We start from the raw sequence: 17,737 nt of genomic DNA, 5'->3' as shown, positions 1-17,737 counted from the left end.
TAAAAGCAGGTGTGTTTAACTCTGAGCAAATTCAGATCTCACATCAGTTCTTGCAAGACAGTTCTGGTACATGAGCCTATGATTTTCTGTATCTGCCATAAGAAGAGCAAATGTAGGCTACCTTGCACTTCTGGGAGGGAAGTCTTTTTTTCCTCTGTTGAGGTGAAATTTGGACCCTCCAGGTGATCTATTGCATTGAAATGCTGGTTTTTCTTATTAACTTTTGGCCTGTTGAGCATGTTAAAAATGAAGCAAGCCATAGCTATGCTTTTCTTGTACAAGCGTGACAAATAGATACCTAGTTCCTTTGCTTATTTTCTTGACTGATTTGTTGTGCAGGTTCAAGAGCCTTTTGAAGAAAGCTGTGAAAAAACTAAAGATGCATGAAGCCAAAGAAAGAGACTCCCAGTTCAATTTCCAGGGAGAAATGAAGAACAGGTATTCTGAAATGGTGAATGAAGTTGAAAAATCAAGAACAAAGGCAAGTTCTTGTTGTTTCTTTTTTGTTTTTTTGGTGGTTTTTTTTTGTTGTTGTTGTTTTTGTTGTTGTTTGTTTGTTTGTTTGTTGTTGTTGTTGTTTTGTTTGGGTCATGTTAATTTCTAGAGACTTGTAATATTCTTTTCAGTAGGTATGGAAAAGTTATATTTCTGGGAGAGAATATTGGCTTCACAGTTGACCTTGGAAACTACTGAAACATCTCATATTTTGTACATATTCTTGCAACCAGACACTGGATTTGACCTAGAGAGAAAATACCTTCCTTTACCACTGCTGTGGAAGCTGCTTTTTGAAGCACTGTTTACAAAGCTTTCAAGAGCAATGGCAGGAGGAGTACTTGTTTCCTGTGCCCAGTTAACTCTGTACTGGAACATTCCCCCTGAAGCATGATAGGCATTCTTTCTGCTGTCTGGGTAGAGTGGTTTGATTTCCATCGAGCAGTAGAGCAGTGCACAAAAGAATGGCCCTAGTGCCTTTCAGCACACTCCCGTAAGTGAAATTCTGCTAGTTTGCTACTTGTTGATCTTTTACTTGCTGCAGAACTGAGGAAGGTTGTAAGTCAAGGAACCCTATTGGCAAGAACTTAAAAGTTGTTCTTCCCTTAAAAGATGATCTTGTCTTTCCTTTGACTCGGGTACTGAGTCAGCAGATGACAGTTACAGACTTGATGGTCTTCCCCTTCATAAATTTTCAGAGAATAATTTTACACCCCTCTAAGTTCATTTTATTACTGTCTGTAGGTTACTGAACTTTCTCATCAGCTGGATTTAGAGTGTAAAAAATGCGTCCAACTACAAGGACAAAACCATTATTTGCAAGAACTGCTGGCTCTAAACATGAAAAAACATGAAAAACTAGAGAAGACCAGATGCCAGCTGAAAGAAGAGGTGGCAAACCTGAGACAACATCTGGAGGCTGTCCACAATGTGCACATGATGACTTGCAACCAAATCGAACGATACAAGAAAGAAGTGGAAGAGCGAGCTGCACAAGAAATAAATCAAAAACTTCAAGAAGTCAATTTGTTTTTGCAGGTAAGTGAATTTGTTGTGTATGTCTATAGTTTTTATTATGTAACTTCTTTTTGCCATTTCTTGTTCGTACTTTGGTTTTTTGTGTTAGTGCCATGCTTCTATATTTCCTGAAGGGAAGTGGAAGAATGGAAAATTGTTTGGCGAAAGTGCTTTTGTGTGTGTAATTTGCCTGCAGGTCCCCAAGCTAATAGCCGTCCCTTGACAGACTTCTGTTTTGCAGTTCTTAGAAGAAGCTATGGCCATCTGGTCATCTTGTTATTGCTGTTCATCACATGAATGCTATAACTTAGAGATGGCTTGGCCATACGTACAGGTTATGTTTTATCATTGTACAGGATAAAATGCTCAGGGAAGAAGTCACTGAAGTTACCGTGGGGCAGAAAGAGTGGGGATGGGATTCTCATAATTTCTTTGTAGAATCCTTTTTGTGTGCCCTGTCCTTCAGCCATAGCATTCTTTTAGTAGCTGCTCCCATAAGTAATATTGCTAAGAGCAGATCTGTCTGGATGAAAACAGTTATTTAACGTGTTGGTTCCAGGGTTTTGCCTTGATTGCTGATAGTAGTGAAAAGGTCCAGTTGACTCAGTTGAGTAAAACTGGGCCCTTTAAATTGGTTATGGGCAACCGTATAGGGAGATGCAGTTCACTTTTTCTTTGCAATGGTTGAAATTGTATTATCTGCTTCAGGTCCAGGCAGCCTCACAAGACAAGATAGAACAAATCAGAGAAAATCATCATGCCTCGCTGAGAGACCAGCTGAAGTGCAGAATAAAAGAGGTTGAATGTGAGTTGGACAAAATAAAAAATACCAAAGACAGTATTTTTCAAAACGAATCTATGCTTGCGGAAGTGGAAAAATACAAAGAGCTGCATCGTGAAGAAATGAAAATGAGAATAAGGCTAGCAAATAAGCTGGAAAGGTAAGTGCGTGCTTTTTTGGAGTGGTAACAAGACGTGAAGTAGCAGTAGCTTGCATGAAAAACCTTGTACTGTTTCCTCCTAAAATCCTTTTTCTGTGTCTTGTCAGCACTATGGATGTAAGCGTAACCCTCTAAAACCTTTCCCCTTTATTTTTGGAACCACCATCATTTCACTTCAGTGTTCTAGCAGTCACACCACTAGTTATGGCATCACTGGCCCATGTTTGAAGTTGATAGCATTTTAACACATGGCCTTTGGGCCCCTCTCATTTTGGACTTCTAATGCCTTCTCTTTTCAAAAGCTGAATAGTAGTCAAAGACCTGGAAGAAGTGACTCTGCAAAAATATTATCAAAGATAATTCTTTGTGTGTTTTTAAATATTTCAGAACAACCAAGAGACTTGCAGAAGCCAATTGTAAGCTCTTTGAGGAACGCCAAAGAAACAAATCTTTAATTGCGAGCAGCACTGTCAGTGGAGGTCCTACTGCAAGTCCAGGAAAATATTCAGCTGAACTGGGAAATCTCAGAAACAATTCCACACTGAACAGAAGCTTCAGCCAAGGGGAATGCTTCCTAGATGCTGCTGGGACTGCATTATTGGCAAGAAAAAAGGTTGAAGTATACTTGGATAAGGTAAGCATTGTGAAATACTCTTCAGTGATGAAGACTTTAGGTCATTAAGATTGTACAGAATTCCTAGAGTGCTCAGACACCAAAAATACTGACATCTAAATGATGAACTATCTAACTGTATATACACATAACTATGTACTTATGTAAGGTTTTTGTATTGTTTTTTTTTTCTTTTTTTTCAACTAGAGAAAATTTAATAAGCAGCTGCTGTGGCATTGGAAGTTCCCAGCTAAGCTATTTATTAAACTTTACTGTATAGAATGTGCATAAGTGTATGACATACTTGAAATGGATAACTTTGACATCTTTGCTCAGCTCATCAGACATCTCTGGTCAAGCCACGTTGTTTTTTTCCTTACTGATCTTCATTTTTAGTTTCTTTTAGTACATTAATACTAACAAAGACATCCTTTAAAACTAGGATGATGTGAGTATGATTGCTTTGCTTCTTCCTATACAGTCTGCTGTGGGATGCATGCTGTGCCTAGTAAACATTTCTTTTTGTGCTTCCTGCTATGTATTATTACCTGAGAAAACAACAACCTACTCTTCAAGTCTTCACAGCTTTATAATATTTTGCAGCAATTTATACATGATTGCAACTTCTGCAATAGCTTTGAAGTACTTTGCCAGTTGTGCTGCTTAGTACTTGGCCTGTTCACCAGGCTACTTAAAAAGACAAGAGTTTACCTGACTCTGAGCCTTGTCTTTGCTTCAGTTATACCTCAGATTTTTCCAGTAATCTGTTTCCTTCTATTGGGAAAAAAAAAAAACCAACAAAAAAACCCACCTCTGTATTGCCATTAAATTCAAACTAAGTGCTGCCTTCTTGGATGGAGGAGATTACAAGTTCTCCTGACAGTAAAGTTCATAATAACTGGAAACTAAGGAACTTAAATTGGAGTTTGCCTCGTGTAGTCATCTTGCACTTTTGTTTTTATGTAAAGCTCTCAGTGCACATTTGGTGTTTTTCAAAGTAAGGGAGGTTATCTGAAGTAGAGTGTGAGCATCTCCTGGGATGAGGAAGCTCGTGTAGATTTTGGCTTTGATTTTGCAAAAGCTTTGATAAAGCTTCAGGGATAAGAAGCTGAAAATACTTTACGCCGCTGTTATTCAAAATGCTGGTATCAATTACTTTGTCCATGCAACTGTTTGAAAAAACAAATTGCACTGATTACAAACAAGAGAAAGAAATGCAGCTCTGAAAAGTGGGTGCAGGAAATAATAGTGACTTCTGCTAGCTGCAACCAGCGTGAGTGCATGGATTCATGAAACCAGTTTTCCTACTGGTAGCATAAGAAAGGGAACACCTACTTCCCATTCTGTCTCTCAGTTTCTGTTTCCTTTCTGATTTTATTTCCTGTCTGCACTCCTGATTTTTAGCAGTCTTATAAATTTCCACTCTTTTGACTTCTGCCTGTTCCTCTTGTTCTTTTACTTGGCACCACCGAGAAATTTCTTGCTCTGTCTTCTTTATGCTGCATCCCACAGTCAGATAATTACACCTGTAGGTGAGACCACAAGCCTTCTGTTCTCCAGGCTTAACAGTCCTGATGCTCTCAGCCTCTCCACGTAAGCCACATGCTCCAAGCACTTAACTGTATTTGCTAATGACATGAGTCTGGAAGCTATATGCTGTCTGTTTTGACAATTACTTCTATGCGTTAAAGACCTGATGGAAAATAACACAGGAGTCGCAAATATCTTCAAATGTAAATGATCGCATACGGTGTTTGGACTGTGGCCCTTTAAAAGGTCTAATTTCTCCTTATGAAAACTTTGCATTCAGAATAAATGACAGTAAATAAACATCTCCTGGGAGAGCGAGGGGCAAATGCTCCTTTCTAGCGATCCAAGCTGGTTTCTGTTACTTAATAAAATGTGCAGTGTTATTTATAATGCATGTGTTATTTATAATTCTAGGTACAGAAGGAATTGGAGGAAAAAATCAATAAGGAACTTCAGCAAGGTAATATGCTACTCTGATATCAGTGTTTTTAAGGAAGGTGATGACTGTTCGTAACTTCTATGTAATTATTTTCAGAAGTTGTCAAGATTTGTGCTGTTTGAAGCACAGTGTGGGGCTGTTTTTAACTCTAACTTAGAGAGTTTTAATGGAAAACTTCCTGCTAACCAATATACTCTTCAGAATGTTCTGCAGCTACTTTTGAGAAGAAGCATGGAGAGCAAACCATCTCCCCCGCACAGATACACTTGGCTTAAGTTCAAGTCACCTTTCATCCTCAGGCACAAACATCAAATGTAAAAAAAAAAACAAAAAAAGCCCAGAAATAAGATTTTTATGGACTTCTGTCACTACTTCTCTTTCTGCATACATTCATTGCATTCAGCACTTCAAATATACCATATACATTTTCTGGTGTTCTTAATTTTTGCTCGCTCTTTTTCATTGCTTTTTTTTGTACCTGACATGTTGTCATACTTGTCTTTGGATAAAGAAGAATCAGTGGAAAAGATAGCCTTTCTTTAGGTAAAAATCATTCAGCAATATATAGGCAAACACAGCATGAACTGATTGCTTTTAATATGCAGTGTAAAGCCTGTTCTATAATAAAAGGCCAGGTCTTCAGAGAAGAATTCATACTGTTTCACAATTAGCATTCTGCCAGAGTCACTGCTGCTGTTCCTAGAGTTATTTTGAAGCAGGGAGCCCTTGAGAATCCAGCTGTTGCTTCACAGCTCTTCCAATTTCCCTGAATAGACAGAAACCCATTGCCATGTGCCCATTTGCATATTCAAACATAATTACATGTGTAGTAGGAGCCGTAGTATTTGCTTGGTCTGGGGATCTTGTCTGGAAAAGGCTGATGGATGGAAGTACTGAAAATCCTTTTCTGCTTCCATCGAAGATGTGTTTCCATGAACGAAAGAGGGTTTAGCCAGGGAAAGTTAAGACATCCCTGGCAGTTAAAGTTAAGGCTAAAACTTTCATATATATATATGGGCATGTAATAACAGGATGCGGAGAAATGGCTGTAAACTTGAAAGTAGGTAGATTTAGACTAGATATTAGGAAGAAACTCTTTACTTCCTAATGTAAGGGTGGTGAGACTCTGGAACAGGTTGCTTAGAGATGTTGTGCATAGCCCCCATCTTGCAGGCATTCAGAGCCAGTCCGGATGGGGCTCTGAGGAACCTGGTCTAGAGGGAGCTGTCCCTGCCTATAGAAGGGAGATTGGAACTGGGTGATCTTAAAAGGTCCCTTCCAGCCCAAACCATTCTGTGTTTCTAAAACCTGGAATTTCTTTAACTAGCTTTAAAAATTGTATTGGCTGATCATTGAATGTGAAAAAATGTTTCTTCCTTTATGCCTTCCTTTTTGATTTGTGTTTTCCTTGGAAGTTTTTAAATATCTCTCTAGAGCATAGCCTGATCAGTTATCAGTAATGTTTTTACAGTGACTGATTTGACTCAATCTACTGTAAAAGTAACATCGTGAATCTTGTTTCTTTTCTTTCCAGCCACCGCTGAGCTTGAAACTGCTAGAGCTTCTCTAAAGAAATCTACTTATGGATCTTCAAAAAATCTCAATGTTGACCAGGATCCCCTTTGCAGAGCGGTACAGGAGTACCGGGATGTTTTAAACCAAAATTACCTGATCTAAATATATTTTTATTTAAAATGTAAAGGGAAAAGTACTGGAGATCATTTGTTTACATAGGAGGTCTGGGACTTCCCATCCTGCAGCTTAGTGTGGAAACATCTTTACTGCGGTTTGAATATAAATTTTAAATATATTAAATAGGTTAACACTCTGCACTTACCTGTTGGTCACCGAGGGGTAGTCAGTTTATTTTGCACTCAGGATAAGAACCATATCTATTTTTAATTACTGTCAGACTGAGTAAGGTTGGTTCTTGAACTTGACGGAACTGTCAAAATGTTTTTGACACATTATTTTGCTCCATGTTTTTTGTTAAAGGTTTTACCAGAAGCATTCCTTTGGTTCTATTTAACCCTTCCACTGTTTGTGGTAGAGTCTCCAGTGTTATTTTAACGCATAGGAGATTTTGATTGGATTCCTGCCAGCTGTTTCCGTCCTGATGCTGTGAATATTTCTGCTGGTTAAGTGGAAGTTTTAGCAGTGATTAAGCTGGAGAAGAATGTACTTTACATTGCTGTCACTTTCGCGCACCTAGGGTTTAAAAATACTGTGCGTGTGTAGCAGTGCCAAGAAAGCTTTAATGTGACCTTTTTGATATTTCTGACTTGATATCCTTGTTGGATTTTGCATTAGAATTTGACCCATCTTAAGACATTCACAGTTGGTAGATGAACACATGATGAACCTGAAGCGGTTCATAGTGGGAAGAAGGAAAATTAATGTTTCAACCTTCTGTCTAATTGGTACTGCACCTTTTTATATGAATGTATTTTATGACACTAATATGCTATATTTAATTCCAGATATTTATGTTCCAACTTGGTATTTAATAAACTTTCATATCTGGTACATCTTTGTTTTATTCTGTTGGCCTTCTTGACTTGCTTTCCACCTCATTCCTTGCCTCTATGACTTGCTACAGTCCTCCTCTGCTCACTTCCATCTCTCCTTCCGGTGCCTTCAGTCTGCCCTGAGATCAGACAAGTGGCCAGCATGCATTTGTGTTCTTTTCCTCCTGGGTACTTGAAGCAGTGGGGCAAACAGCTACTATATGTCATAAGGTTTGTCATCATAGAAATTAAGGGGTATATGCTTGAAACAAGTGTGGAGGGTTGTGATTTTAATGGGTGTGCTGAACCACTTTCAGGTCTTCGGTGGTGATTCATTAACAGGAAGCCGAGGGTAAAGTCTCTGTTGTAAACCTGGCCATGCTTGGGAGGGGGATCTTTGGAGCCTTTTCTGCAGGTTGGCCATTCCTTTATGAGATAACTTCTGGTGGCCCTTTGTGCTCTCTCCAGCTGGTACAAGCCAGGAGCCAGGTGGAAGAATATCTCCAGCAGAATCCAGACAGCAAAGCACTCATAGAGTACCTTGCGCTTCTCCATGTTGGTTAAAGCCAGTTCTCCCTCCTCATTTGTCAGAGGGAGTGCACTCTCCCAGGTCTGTCACTTCTGCCCAGTGCACCTGTAGGCTCCCTTCTGGTTATTTTTACATCCCTCGCCAAGTTCAGTTCCATCTGTGCCTCAGCCTTCCTGATCCCATGCATGTCCAGACAGCATACCTGGCCCCTTCCCAGCTACCTGTCCCTGCTTCCACTGCATACAACAAGCATGCGGGGCAGGGCCAACCAAGGAGTCCTATTAAAACTAGTGCCACCAAAAACAGCTGACGAGCCTTGGTAATTGAGACTCCTTGCTGGGAGGCACTGAGGCCCCGAATTTGCCACCAAAAATAACCTCTCCAGAGCAGTTTGCTGTTATCTGGGGGCACATGTCACAGATGTTAAGAAGACTCTACTGCCTCTGATAAAATAGAAGGCTACTACCCACTCAAGGTCTCATTCAAGTAGGGTCCCAGGAGGCTGCAAAAAAGGAAATTACAGAACATTAAAAGGGACTTTGAATCCCTTGGGAAGATGTTAAAGGGAGCAGGAACACAAGTAGTCTTCTCTGTACTGCTGACTGGGGGCTGAGAAATGAAGAGGGAGAATGGGCCAGGTAAATTACTGGCTCAGGTAATGGTGTCAGATCAAGGTTTTGGTTACTGTGATCTTGGGCAGGCCTTTGAGAGACCAGGTATGTGGACATCAGACAGAATGTGACAGAGCAGGTGGGGAAAAAGCATGCTGGGGAGCAAGCTGGTTGGATTGATTACCAGCACTTTAAACTAGATTCAGTGCAGGGAGTGGATAGTTCCTTGTGATAGAGAAGGGACAGGGAATGCTGTCATTTAAGGAAACTGCAGGGGAAATCCTCAATTTGTGAGGAGTCTTGTATTTCGATATCATATTTAGTAAAATAAGTTTTTCCTCCTTAGATTGCCGCTGTTTTTATCCCATTCCCCTTTTTCCCCCTCCTTTCTGGGCCCCTGGGGGGGGCCACAGGGTGGCTTCCCCTGTCACGGGCATAGGTAAATCTAAGTAACCCATGACAGATTTTTTAAAGACTAGTCAAATGCAGCAGTGGGTGTGGAGAAAGAACAAAGAAATCTGTAACGGACTGTGATCAATTATTATAATTTCCATTGCCATCGGACTAGCAGCTGCGCCGAGCCCGGGACTGGACCGAGTTAGAGTTGGGCTGCCGGAGCAGTGAGGCGGAGCGTGTGTGGCCCCTTGGGGTTCGGTGCCTGCGGATATGATATCGAAATACAAGATAACACAATATAATATAATTGAGGCTAACAAATCGAACAAACAGAGAGAGAGAGAGTCCCCGAAAACAGAGAGGCCTACTGTGAACTCTATGCGACACGGCTGGAACGCTTCCCACTCTCCGAGAAGTCCGAGAGAAGGAGGAGGGCACTCCAGCCTGGGAACGAGATTATACAGCGTCCTGGTCCCGTGACTTATCATATCCCAGAGAACAACAGGGGTAACGTAGTCTTCTTCTGTGGACTGCACATTCAATAGAAGTATCCATACTTTACATGATGTTATGATGTGGAATACTGATAGCAAAATTACAAAATTACAAAACCATGACACACGGTGAACACCAACCCCGTGTGGCTGCAGTACTTGATGGAAACGACATTATTTGGGTGACCCTTGAGGGAAGCAATTTCCTGACCCGTCACCAAGTTCCACATCTTACAGCTCCGGTCTGTAGGAAGAAGAACGTGCCTGAGAGAGTTGGGCTAAGGAGTTCATCCGTGGCGTGGAGGCACCGACTCCTTCCCAAGCGCTGCCTCCCACCACCCACAGCTCCACTCCAGGGCAATGGAGCCAGCCTGCTCCAGCACCTGGACATCAGAAGGCAGGGACAGGGGAGCAGCCCAGAAGGAGCCATCCCTGCCATGCACCCCAATTCCCCACGCCAGCCTGGGGAGATCTATGAGAATAGCGCATAAAAAGCCAGCAGCCCCCACACCTGTTCTGTCCAATATATGCCTTTTTAGGCAGTGAAAAGCAGTTCATCGGTGGCATCCAGGCAGAGCACAGGCTTGGTGTGTCCTTCTGCCACAGAGACGCACTGCAGTGGGGCTGTCCGGGCATTCTTGGTGCCACCCACTGGATTAATGATGCCCCCTGCATGGGAAAGAAAGAAGGTGGGGTAGGTATGTGGAAAGGCACAGCACTGTAAGGTCCTACAGGCATGGGAAAGCACGAGCTGCCTCACCCCCAAGCATCTTCCACTTCCTGGTAGGGCAATGGGCCCCTCCATCTGAACTCAGGCATATCTGAGCAATCATCTTCATGGAAAACCTTGGCATCTCCCCACTAGCAGCCCCTGCCTAACGGCTCTGCCCAGGTGACACAGACTGTGAGACATGATGCTCACGGCCTCTGCTCTGAGCCAGGAAATGCAGCTCATTGGACCTCAGCTCAGTTGAGGACAAACTGCACTTTCTCCATCCTGAAGCTCTGCCAGGAACACTTCATTAGACCAATTTCATGGCAGTTCCTTCAAGCTGCCAGCCAGCCTGTGGTTGGCAACATTTGGAAACGGAGCTGTACTCCTTTTAAAACCAACAGGATGACAGGGGGCAGCACTGGCATTTGCACCCAGCACCCTGTCCCCGATGCTGGCTCAGAGGATCCATCCTCACCAAACCTTCTTCCAAGGGATGCCCTGCAGGCACCTCATCCCTCCGGCCACAGCATCTGCCAATCACTTCCACATCAGAGTGTTCAGAACACTGAGGTCCAGCAGCCCCACTGCTGCAGTCCTGAGCTATGTGGACACCAGCAGCTCTTTCCTGCTGGCATTCCAAGCGCTGCCTGGGGCTCTGAGCTATGCTAAATCTTTTCCTATGAGTAGGCAAAACAAGGCAGGAGGCTGGAGAAGGGCAGGCCCAGGGCTGCATGAGGTCTGCATTAGTCAGGAGGGTGAAGGTAAGCTCATTAATTCGGGTTTTGAAGTCACCCGCGTGCGATCTCCTTCTCAATTAGCAGCTTTGCTCACACATTCAGCAGCTCTCCTCTGACCCCTAGTGTTGCTACTGGTCTCGAAGTGACACCGAGACCAAAGGGAAATCCCGGCTCCCCAGGGTGAGATGCGATCAGAGCAAACAGCTCAAGGCGACAAAGCACACACGCGCCTGGAGCCGTGTATCCAGTGGTTGCTGAGAGCAGAGCACCCATCAGCACCAGAGGTGCTCCTAAAGGGCAATGAGAAGGTTGTCCTTGCACTGGGACAAACTCAGGAGCACATTCACCCCGAGGCTGAGCTCTGCACAGCAGTGACTTGGCTTCTGGGGCAGAGAACTCTGCTCACACAGGACCCAGCACTGCAGAGGTACAGCCAAGAGTGGGGAACGCCTGCACGTATTTCCCTGGAAGATGCTTGCAAGAAAAACACACTGACAGTGCCCAGTGTTGCTCACCCCAGCATTACAGTCCTGCTGGAGAGCCAGGGATGCGACAGGACATGCTGACAAGAAATGACACAGAGTGTGTGATGAGGACCTCAATCTGCTTATTATGTGGATGATGCGGAGAGGTCTGGCTGATGGAGCTTCTCACTGTGTGAGTCGGTCAGCATTAGAGAAAGCCAGCATGGAGTTCTGTGAGCTTTTGCAGGGGACGAAGAGGCGCAGAAGCTGCTACCCACCTTTGGTGCTCTTAGAAAGTTAACTGAGAGAATTGGAAGGGAGACCATCAGCTGACCAAATGGACACCAATAGGTCAGGTCCTGATCAGACCTGACGCAGGGCCATGGCTCCCAGACCCTATGCCACTCCTTGTCAAGGGCAGGAAACACGTCTGTGTCGGGACCCCAAGTGGGCCCTGCTGGCTGCCGGCACGTTGGGTTAAGCCGGCACAAAATGACGAGCCATCCTGTGCACCGTGAGGATCCGAACATCTCAGCACCAGTTTTGGTCAACAACTCCTTGGTTAATGTCTCCAGTGCAGCCAGTGATTTGACGTCAGCACTGGGCAGCGGCTGCTGGTAACGGCAAATGAGACAGCGTTGCTCCCAATGTGCCTGAAGGTCCGAACTGGGAATCCAGCCTTCATGCCGGACTGATAGTTCGTGAGCGGGGGAGACCTTGTTCCTGGATAGTCCCCCAGTGGTGGACATTCAGAACGATTCTGCACAGCCAATATGTTTTTGTCTTCTTATTTGGTTATGGAGTGTGACATTATAATGCACACTGGACAGAACTGGATTGCCATGAAGATTCTGTACAATAGTGTTACATTGAACTTGGAGAAGTTGTAACTCCATTGTGTACTGTGCTGTTATCTTGAACTTGAATGCACCGTTCTCTACAAGTTGACTAAGTGTTGCCATACAGCATTTCACAATTTTTAGGCAGATTGCTGTTGTGTGCTTTCAGGTTTGTAGTCACTGCAGCTGCATCTCTTTGGTATGTTATTATGACAGTTTCATTGTTTTTCGCATATGTTTAATGATTGATTCATTTGCGGAATAGCCTTAAATGTGCAAATCACCTTTGGGGTAACAGGGAGTATGCAGGGGAACCTTTACAGGGGCTGGAGATGATAAAGAGGGGGGAGATGTTGGGTATTGGGCAGGTGGTGCCTGCATGCACCAGCAGTGGAGTCATGGAGGTCATGGGTATCTGATAGGGGCGGTCACCTGTACCACTATATAGGGATTGTGGTGCGGCATTAAACTGGTACTTTCAGTGTTACACACTGTGTGTTCTGGTTAGCATTTGGGCTGCTGTGCTTACAGATGTGTCTGGGGTTATCTTGTTTTAAAATGGAAGGGCTCGTAAGGAGCAGAGGGATGTGAGGTATTTCTAGTCCGCTTCATGCTCCCGATTCCAGAACCCTTCCAATTGTGAGGAAACAGAAGTGCTGAGCTGTGTGCGTGTTCCATGGTGCAGAGTCCAGTGACAGTTGGTGCCCGGCGTCTGTGCAGGGCAGCACCGAGGTTGTTAGAAGCATAGGAATCTGCCAGAGAGGAATCTGATGTGAAGGTACTAAAGGTAAAAGGCAGCATTTCTATCAGTACTGGAGGAGGGAAGGAAACTTTGTCCTTAAGTGCTGTTTTTGTTCCCTTTGTCATGCAGTCAATCCAGCAACTAACTTGAGAACTCGACTTCTCCTCTCTTTAGTTTAGATTTGGGGAAATTCCCTGAAAAAAAAAAAAAAAAAAAAAAATTTCCTCGAAAATTCACTAGTGTCTGTGTGAGTAAAAGGTTCCAACCTTTATTGACTATCGGAAATGCTTAGCTCAGAAATGTGCAGCACTTTAATGAAAGAGTTCTGAATCACTTGAATTTGATCTTCTGTCTGGCCTGGTTGCAGGTTTTACTGCATTTGGTGCCTTAAAAAATACAACAACAAAACAAATCTAAAATACCAAAATATTTGATTTTTACATCAGAAAAGAAAAAAAAAAATGAACCAACCCAAACCCTTGTTGTGGCTGAGCAGATCGTGCTGCAGCTCCATGCAGTGCTGAGTTACAGTATACAGGCACATGTGTGTGGATTTGTGTATTGATACGCACTGGCATGCTTTTGCTGTACAGGTAATAAAGACGGAGGATGGTTTTTGTGGATTCTTCAAAGGTGAAGAATCCTTGAAGACCAGAAATTCCAACTTACAGAATTTGACATAGGCAAAGTGAGGAGGAAAATTCTTCCTAACCTGTTATAATTAATTAATTCACGGATTCAGTGTTGGTTCGGCCTATAGGAGAAGTGAACTGCAAAGCTTTGAAGATCACTGTATTTGCTGAGGTTGTCCAGGTGGTTGAGCTTGAAGACCTGCAGCGGTCAGACAAATGTGTTGGGGTTACTCACTGCTGTCACTCGTGGTGTTGAAGGAGGGGCTCCATTGGAGGGCTTGCAGCCGTGCAGCCCAGGGACTCCGTGCTGAGTCAGGGTGATGTTACTAGAGTTTGACCAGTGTTGAGGAGGGCAATGTTTTGAAACAACTGCTCCTGAGAGACTGATTGAATGAAGAGAACAAAGCTGGGAAGACGGGTGGGCATTCCTCATTCTTTTCTGCTTGTCGGTGTTTTGCTTAGGGTTCCTTTTCAAAAGAAGATTTCACTGATCAAGACTGTAGAAGACTTTCAGTCCAAGGAAGCACGAGCCAGCTCTTTGAGAAGCACAGGAAGAGCTGCACAGAGATCCCCGAGACCAGAACTGCTTCTGTGCGCTCGTCCAGCATGTCGATTAAAGGAAATGATTGCTATTTCTACTTCTATTCCACTTGTAAAAAGGTCTGCTTGGGTTTTTTCCTTCATTTTTTCTTTCTTTCAGTTCTGAAGTTAAGAGGAATGGGTAGAATAAGTAGAAGTATTACTGGTCTTCAGCAAACTTCATAACTAATTGCATTGTACAATAGAGCAACTCGCTAAAAATGAGCTCAAAGCATGGCCAGTTCTCAGGCTGTACTATTTCATTTTCCTCTCTTGGTTTCCATTGGGTTACAGGGAGACAACTGTCCCTTCAGGCACTGTGAAGCCGCTTTGGGCAATGAAACCATCTGCACGCTGTGGAAGGAGGGCCGCTGCTTCAGGAATGTCTGCAGGTTCAGGCACATGGAGATCAGTGTGAGTGTTGGCTCCTCAGAGTTTATCACCAAACCCACTTCTCATTTCTTTAGGTGGGCTGAATGTGCTTTTGCAGATTAGGTTCATTTGCTTTGAAATGATGATGGTTCCTACGGTTAAGAATAGGGGAGGAAGCAGAGGGAAGAGAGCTCAATGGCATTGGTATATCATAGCAGAATATTCTTGTAGTTGATACCAACAGTGTTCTATCAACAGATACTAAAGAACCACATCAATCAGACAAGCATTCTGCAAGGTGTGTTAGTTTAACCCCTTCTAAACTGGTGTCCTCACCCACAGAATGCTAGGAAAGCTCAGTGAGCCTGGTGCTCCCAGCCTGCGCACTCTTCAGAGTGGTGTTTGAGTGCTGCTTTGTGGCAGTCTGCTCACTGGCACCATCTGGAGCTCAGTCTCCCTTTGCAGATCTTAGGTCCACGTTACCATCAGCTCTTCTTCCTTTCTGTCTTCAGAAAAAACGCAGCATGATTACCTGCTACTGGGAGAACCAGCCAGGAGGCTGCCAGAAATCCAACTGTGCCTTCCATCACACCAAGGGACGTTACCTCAATGGGGTTTTCTTTCCACCAAGCCAAAGTGAGTTTGTCTTTTTTAGGTACGAAAGATTAACTCTATTACTCACAGGTGGGTATAGTGTCATAAAGAACGCCAGGTAACGTTCACTTGTGAGCTGATAGATAGGTTCAGAGCTGAACTTTGTGCGCTTCTGATACCTCAGTTTTATCTTGCATGCTCAGCTTCTCTCTGCTCCTGTGGCCTTTGCCTTGCAGGTTGTTCTCCTGCATTTAAGCTTTTTCTGGGTGTCAGGGAGATGAATGTTGTGTAGGGGGGGATTTCTTTGTTCACAGAGAAGCCATTTGGATGGGCAAGTGGAGACTCAGCATTTATCTGTGTGGGTTTTCAGCCTTGCCTGCCATCTTTGTGCAGTGGATAATCTGATTGAATTCCTACCGCATAACTGAAGAGACTGATTTTTTCTTTGCTTGTACAGACCAGCTTTCTAAGGAGGGAGAAGAAACAAAAACACCTGTCCAGCAACCAGCTGAAGAAAACCATCTTGGATTGCAGATAATTTCCACTACAAAATCTGATGCTGATACAAAACAAGGTATTCCAGGATTAATCAGAAGCACTTGCCAATTAACTCCAAAGCAATTCATTGTACAAACACAACAGAACATAGGGTTGCTGAATGGAATCAGCTATTTCCATGATCTTGTTCCTACCTTGTAACTTCATGTGCCTTTCAGATTAGGAAGGTAAACTCCTTTGTTTACATCATTAGAGCAAGACGAGGCCACAGCATGGAGTTTAAGTGCCTGTATCTGCATCTTTTCAACCAGTGGTGAAAGCCACATTTGCTGATAGAGGAATCTAATGTCATATGGATGGGATAAAGTAAGGGATAAAGCCTACTTTTAATATCCAGAAGGTTGAAAGGAGAGCAGCAGACAGACATCAGGTCCATGGTGCTCTTAGCTGTGGGGAGAGCTGACAGGGTTTGTTCTGCATGCTTCTGAGCAGGAGGCAGTTTGCAGAGCTGTGGTCCTCAGCGTGTGCCTCTGTCCCTCAGTCTCATTTACTGCTCTGTGTTCCCAGATGACAGTTTGAATGCTGGAATAAAAACACTTGGATCAGAAGGACCTTCAGGAGCTCCTGCTCATCGGCTCAAATCTCAGATTGTTCGTGTGCCTAAGAAGGAGAATGTGCGGACACTGGTCAGCACTGTGATGCTGCCTGCAAAGCAGGGTAATGATGAGTACCTTTGCTTCCATTTGGTGGCTCCTAAGTGGAATGGAGAAATTACAATTGGGACTTACCCTGAGTGCATTACAGTTGCAATATTATTTTGTGTCAGGGCTGTCAAAGTGGTGTCTTTTGGTTGTATTTGTTTTGGGTGGGAAATGGGCTCACAAGACAGTAATTCTGTTGGTTTCTGTCAAATAAGCACTTTGTTTTTCTTTGTTTTAGGGGAGGTGCCTGTGAGTCAACCGAATACTGCTGATAAACCTGGAAAACGGAAATCCTCTGTAGGTAAGGGCTGCTTGTGAGCTGCTGTTTGGCTGCCTCCACGTAAATGGGAGGGCACTGCTGAAGCAGGAGGGAGGAAAGTGTGTCGTGGGTCTGTGATGACTCCAAGTGGCACACAAGTGTAGCAGCTGAAAGGTGAATTTGAGAACATACACTTGGAGAAACCAAAGTTTGTGGTTGACTTGTAAAAATCTTTCTCCAAAGGAATTATCTTAGGAATGTTGTTGTTTTCTCTCTGTAGCTGATGTCAGTGGCCTTCCGCTGAAGCGCAGCCTCGTAGAAAGGCTGGGGAAGAAGATCGAGGTTGACAGAGCACCAAGGAGAGGTAAATGGTCATCGGTGTTTGCTGCACAGATTCTCTAGGCTTTCTGCTTATTCTTTCTCAGGAGCGTTGTTGTTGGGAACACGTATATTCTGTAATATTATGACAAATCTGGAAACTTGAGCTCTCGTTGGAATTTCTTGTAATCCTTATGCTTCTCCTTTCTTGATGATGACAGAGAAGGGTGCCAAGCCAGCAGGGGAGATCTGGAAGAAGAGACGACTGGAAGAAGAGAAGCAAAAAGTAGAAGAGGTTCTTACTGAGAAGAGATCTAAGGATAAGCGCAAGAAGAGAATTTTCCCTCCACCTGAGCCTGGTAACGTGAAACTGGAAGAGCCACCGCGTAAAATCAAGCAATTGGAAGAAATGCATATTAAAAGCTTAGAAGAAATCAAGCAGGAGAAAGCCCTGCGGATGCAGCAGATCGCAAAGCCAGCAGGTAAGGAGGTGCTTCACTGTCTGCTCTGCTGAAGTGCTTCCCCTGTCAAGCAAATGGAGTTTGCTTAGAATTGCCTGGGCTGTTTCTTACCAAATGCAAAGGCAGGAAGTGCCAGGATGTCCATCCATGTGTTTTTCCATTGAATCCGTGGTGTCTGCCTGCTTCATTCTGGAGAATTCATTCGCTGTGAGGTTTTGTAATTCAGTTTCTCCTGTACTTTCTTTCTGCCATGT

General features: G+C 43.7%; 2 protein-coding genes across 2 annotated transcripts in view; both read left to right on the top strand.

Moving 5' to 3' along the window:
• Positions 1 to 7,561, top strand: part of LOC107306750 (uncharacterized) — a 47,588-nt gene extending 40,027 nt beyond the window's left edge. Inside the window, 6 exon segments of the mRNA XM_085524255.1 lie at positions 340 to 481; positions 1,240 to 1,533; positions 2,221 to 2,453; positions 2,841 to 3,087; positions 5,011 to 5,056; positions 6,570 to 7,561. Coding sequence (XP_085380381.1) covers positions 340 to 481; positions 1,240 to 1,533; positions 2,221 to 2,453; positions 2,841 to 3,087; positions 5,011 to 5,056; positions 6,570 to 6,712 — 1,105 coding nt within the window. The 3' untranslated portion in view covers positions 6,713 to 7,561.
• Positions 1 to 17,737, top strand: part of LOC146756747 (uncharacterized) — a 252,104-nt gene that overhangs the window by 49,593 nt on the left and 184,774 nt on the right. The window lies entirely within an intron of this gene.

The sequence above is a fragment of the Coturnix japonica genome, chromosome 26 (genome assembly GCF_054131305.1).
Source record: "Coturnix japonica strain WE chromosome 26, WE-NBRP24, whole genome shotgun sequence".
Classification (NCBI taxonomy): domain Eukaryota; kingdom Metazoa; phylum Chordata; class Aves; order Galliformes; family Phasianidae; genus Coturnix; species Coturnix japonica.
The sequence above is the reverse complement of the archived record's forward strand: the minus strand, read 5'-3'. Positions and strand labels throughout refer to the sequence as shown.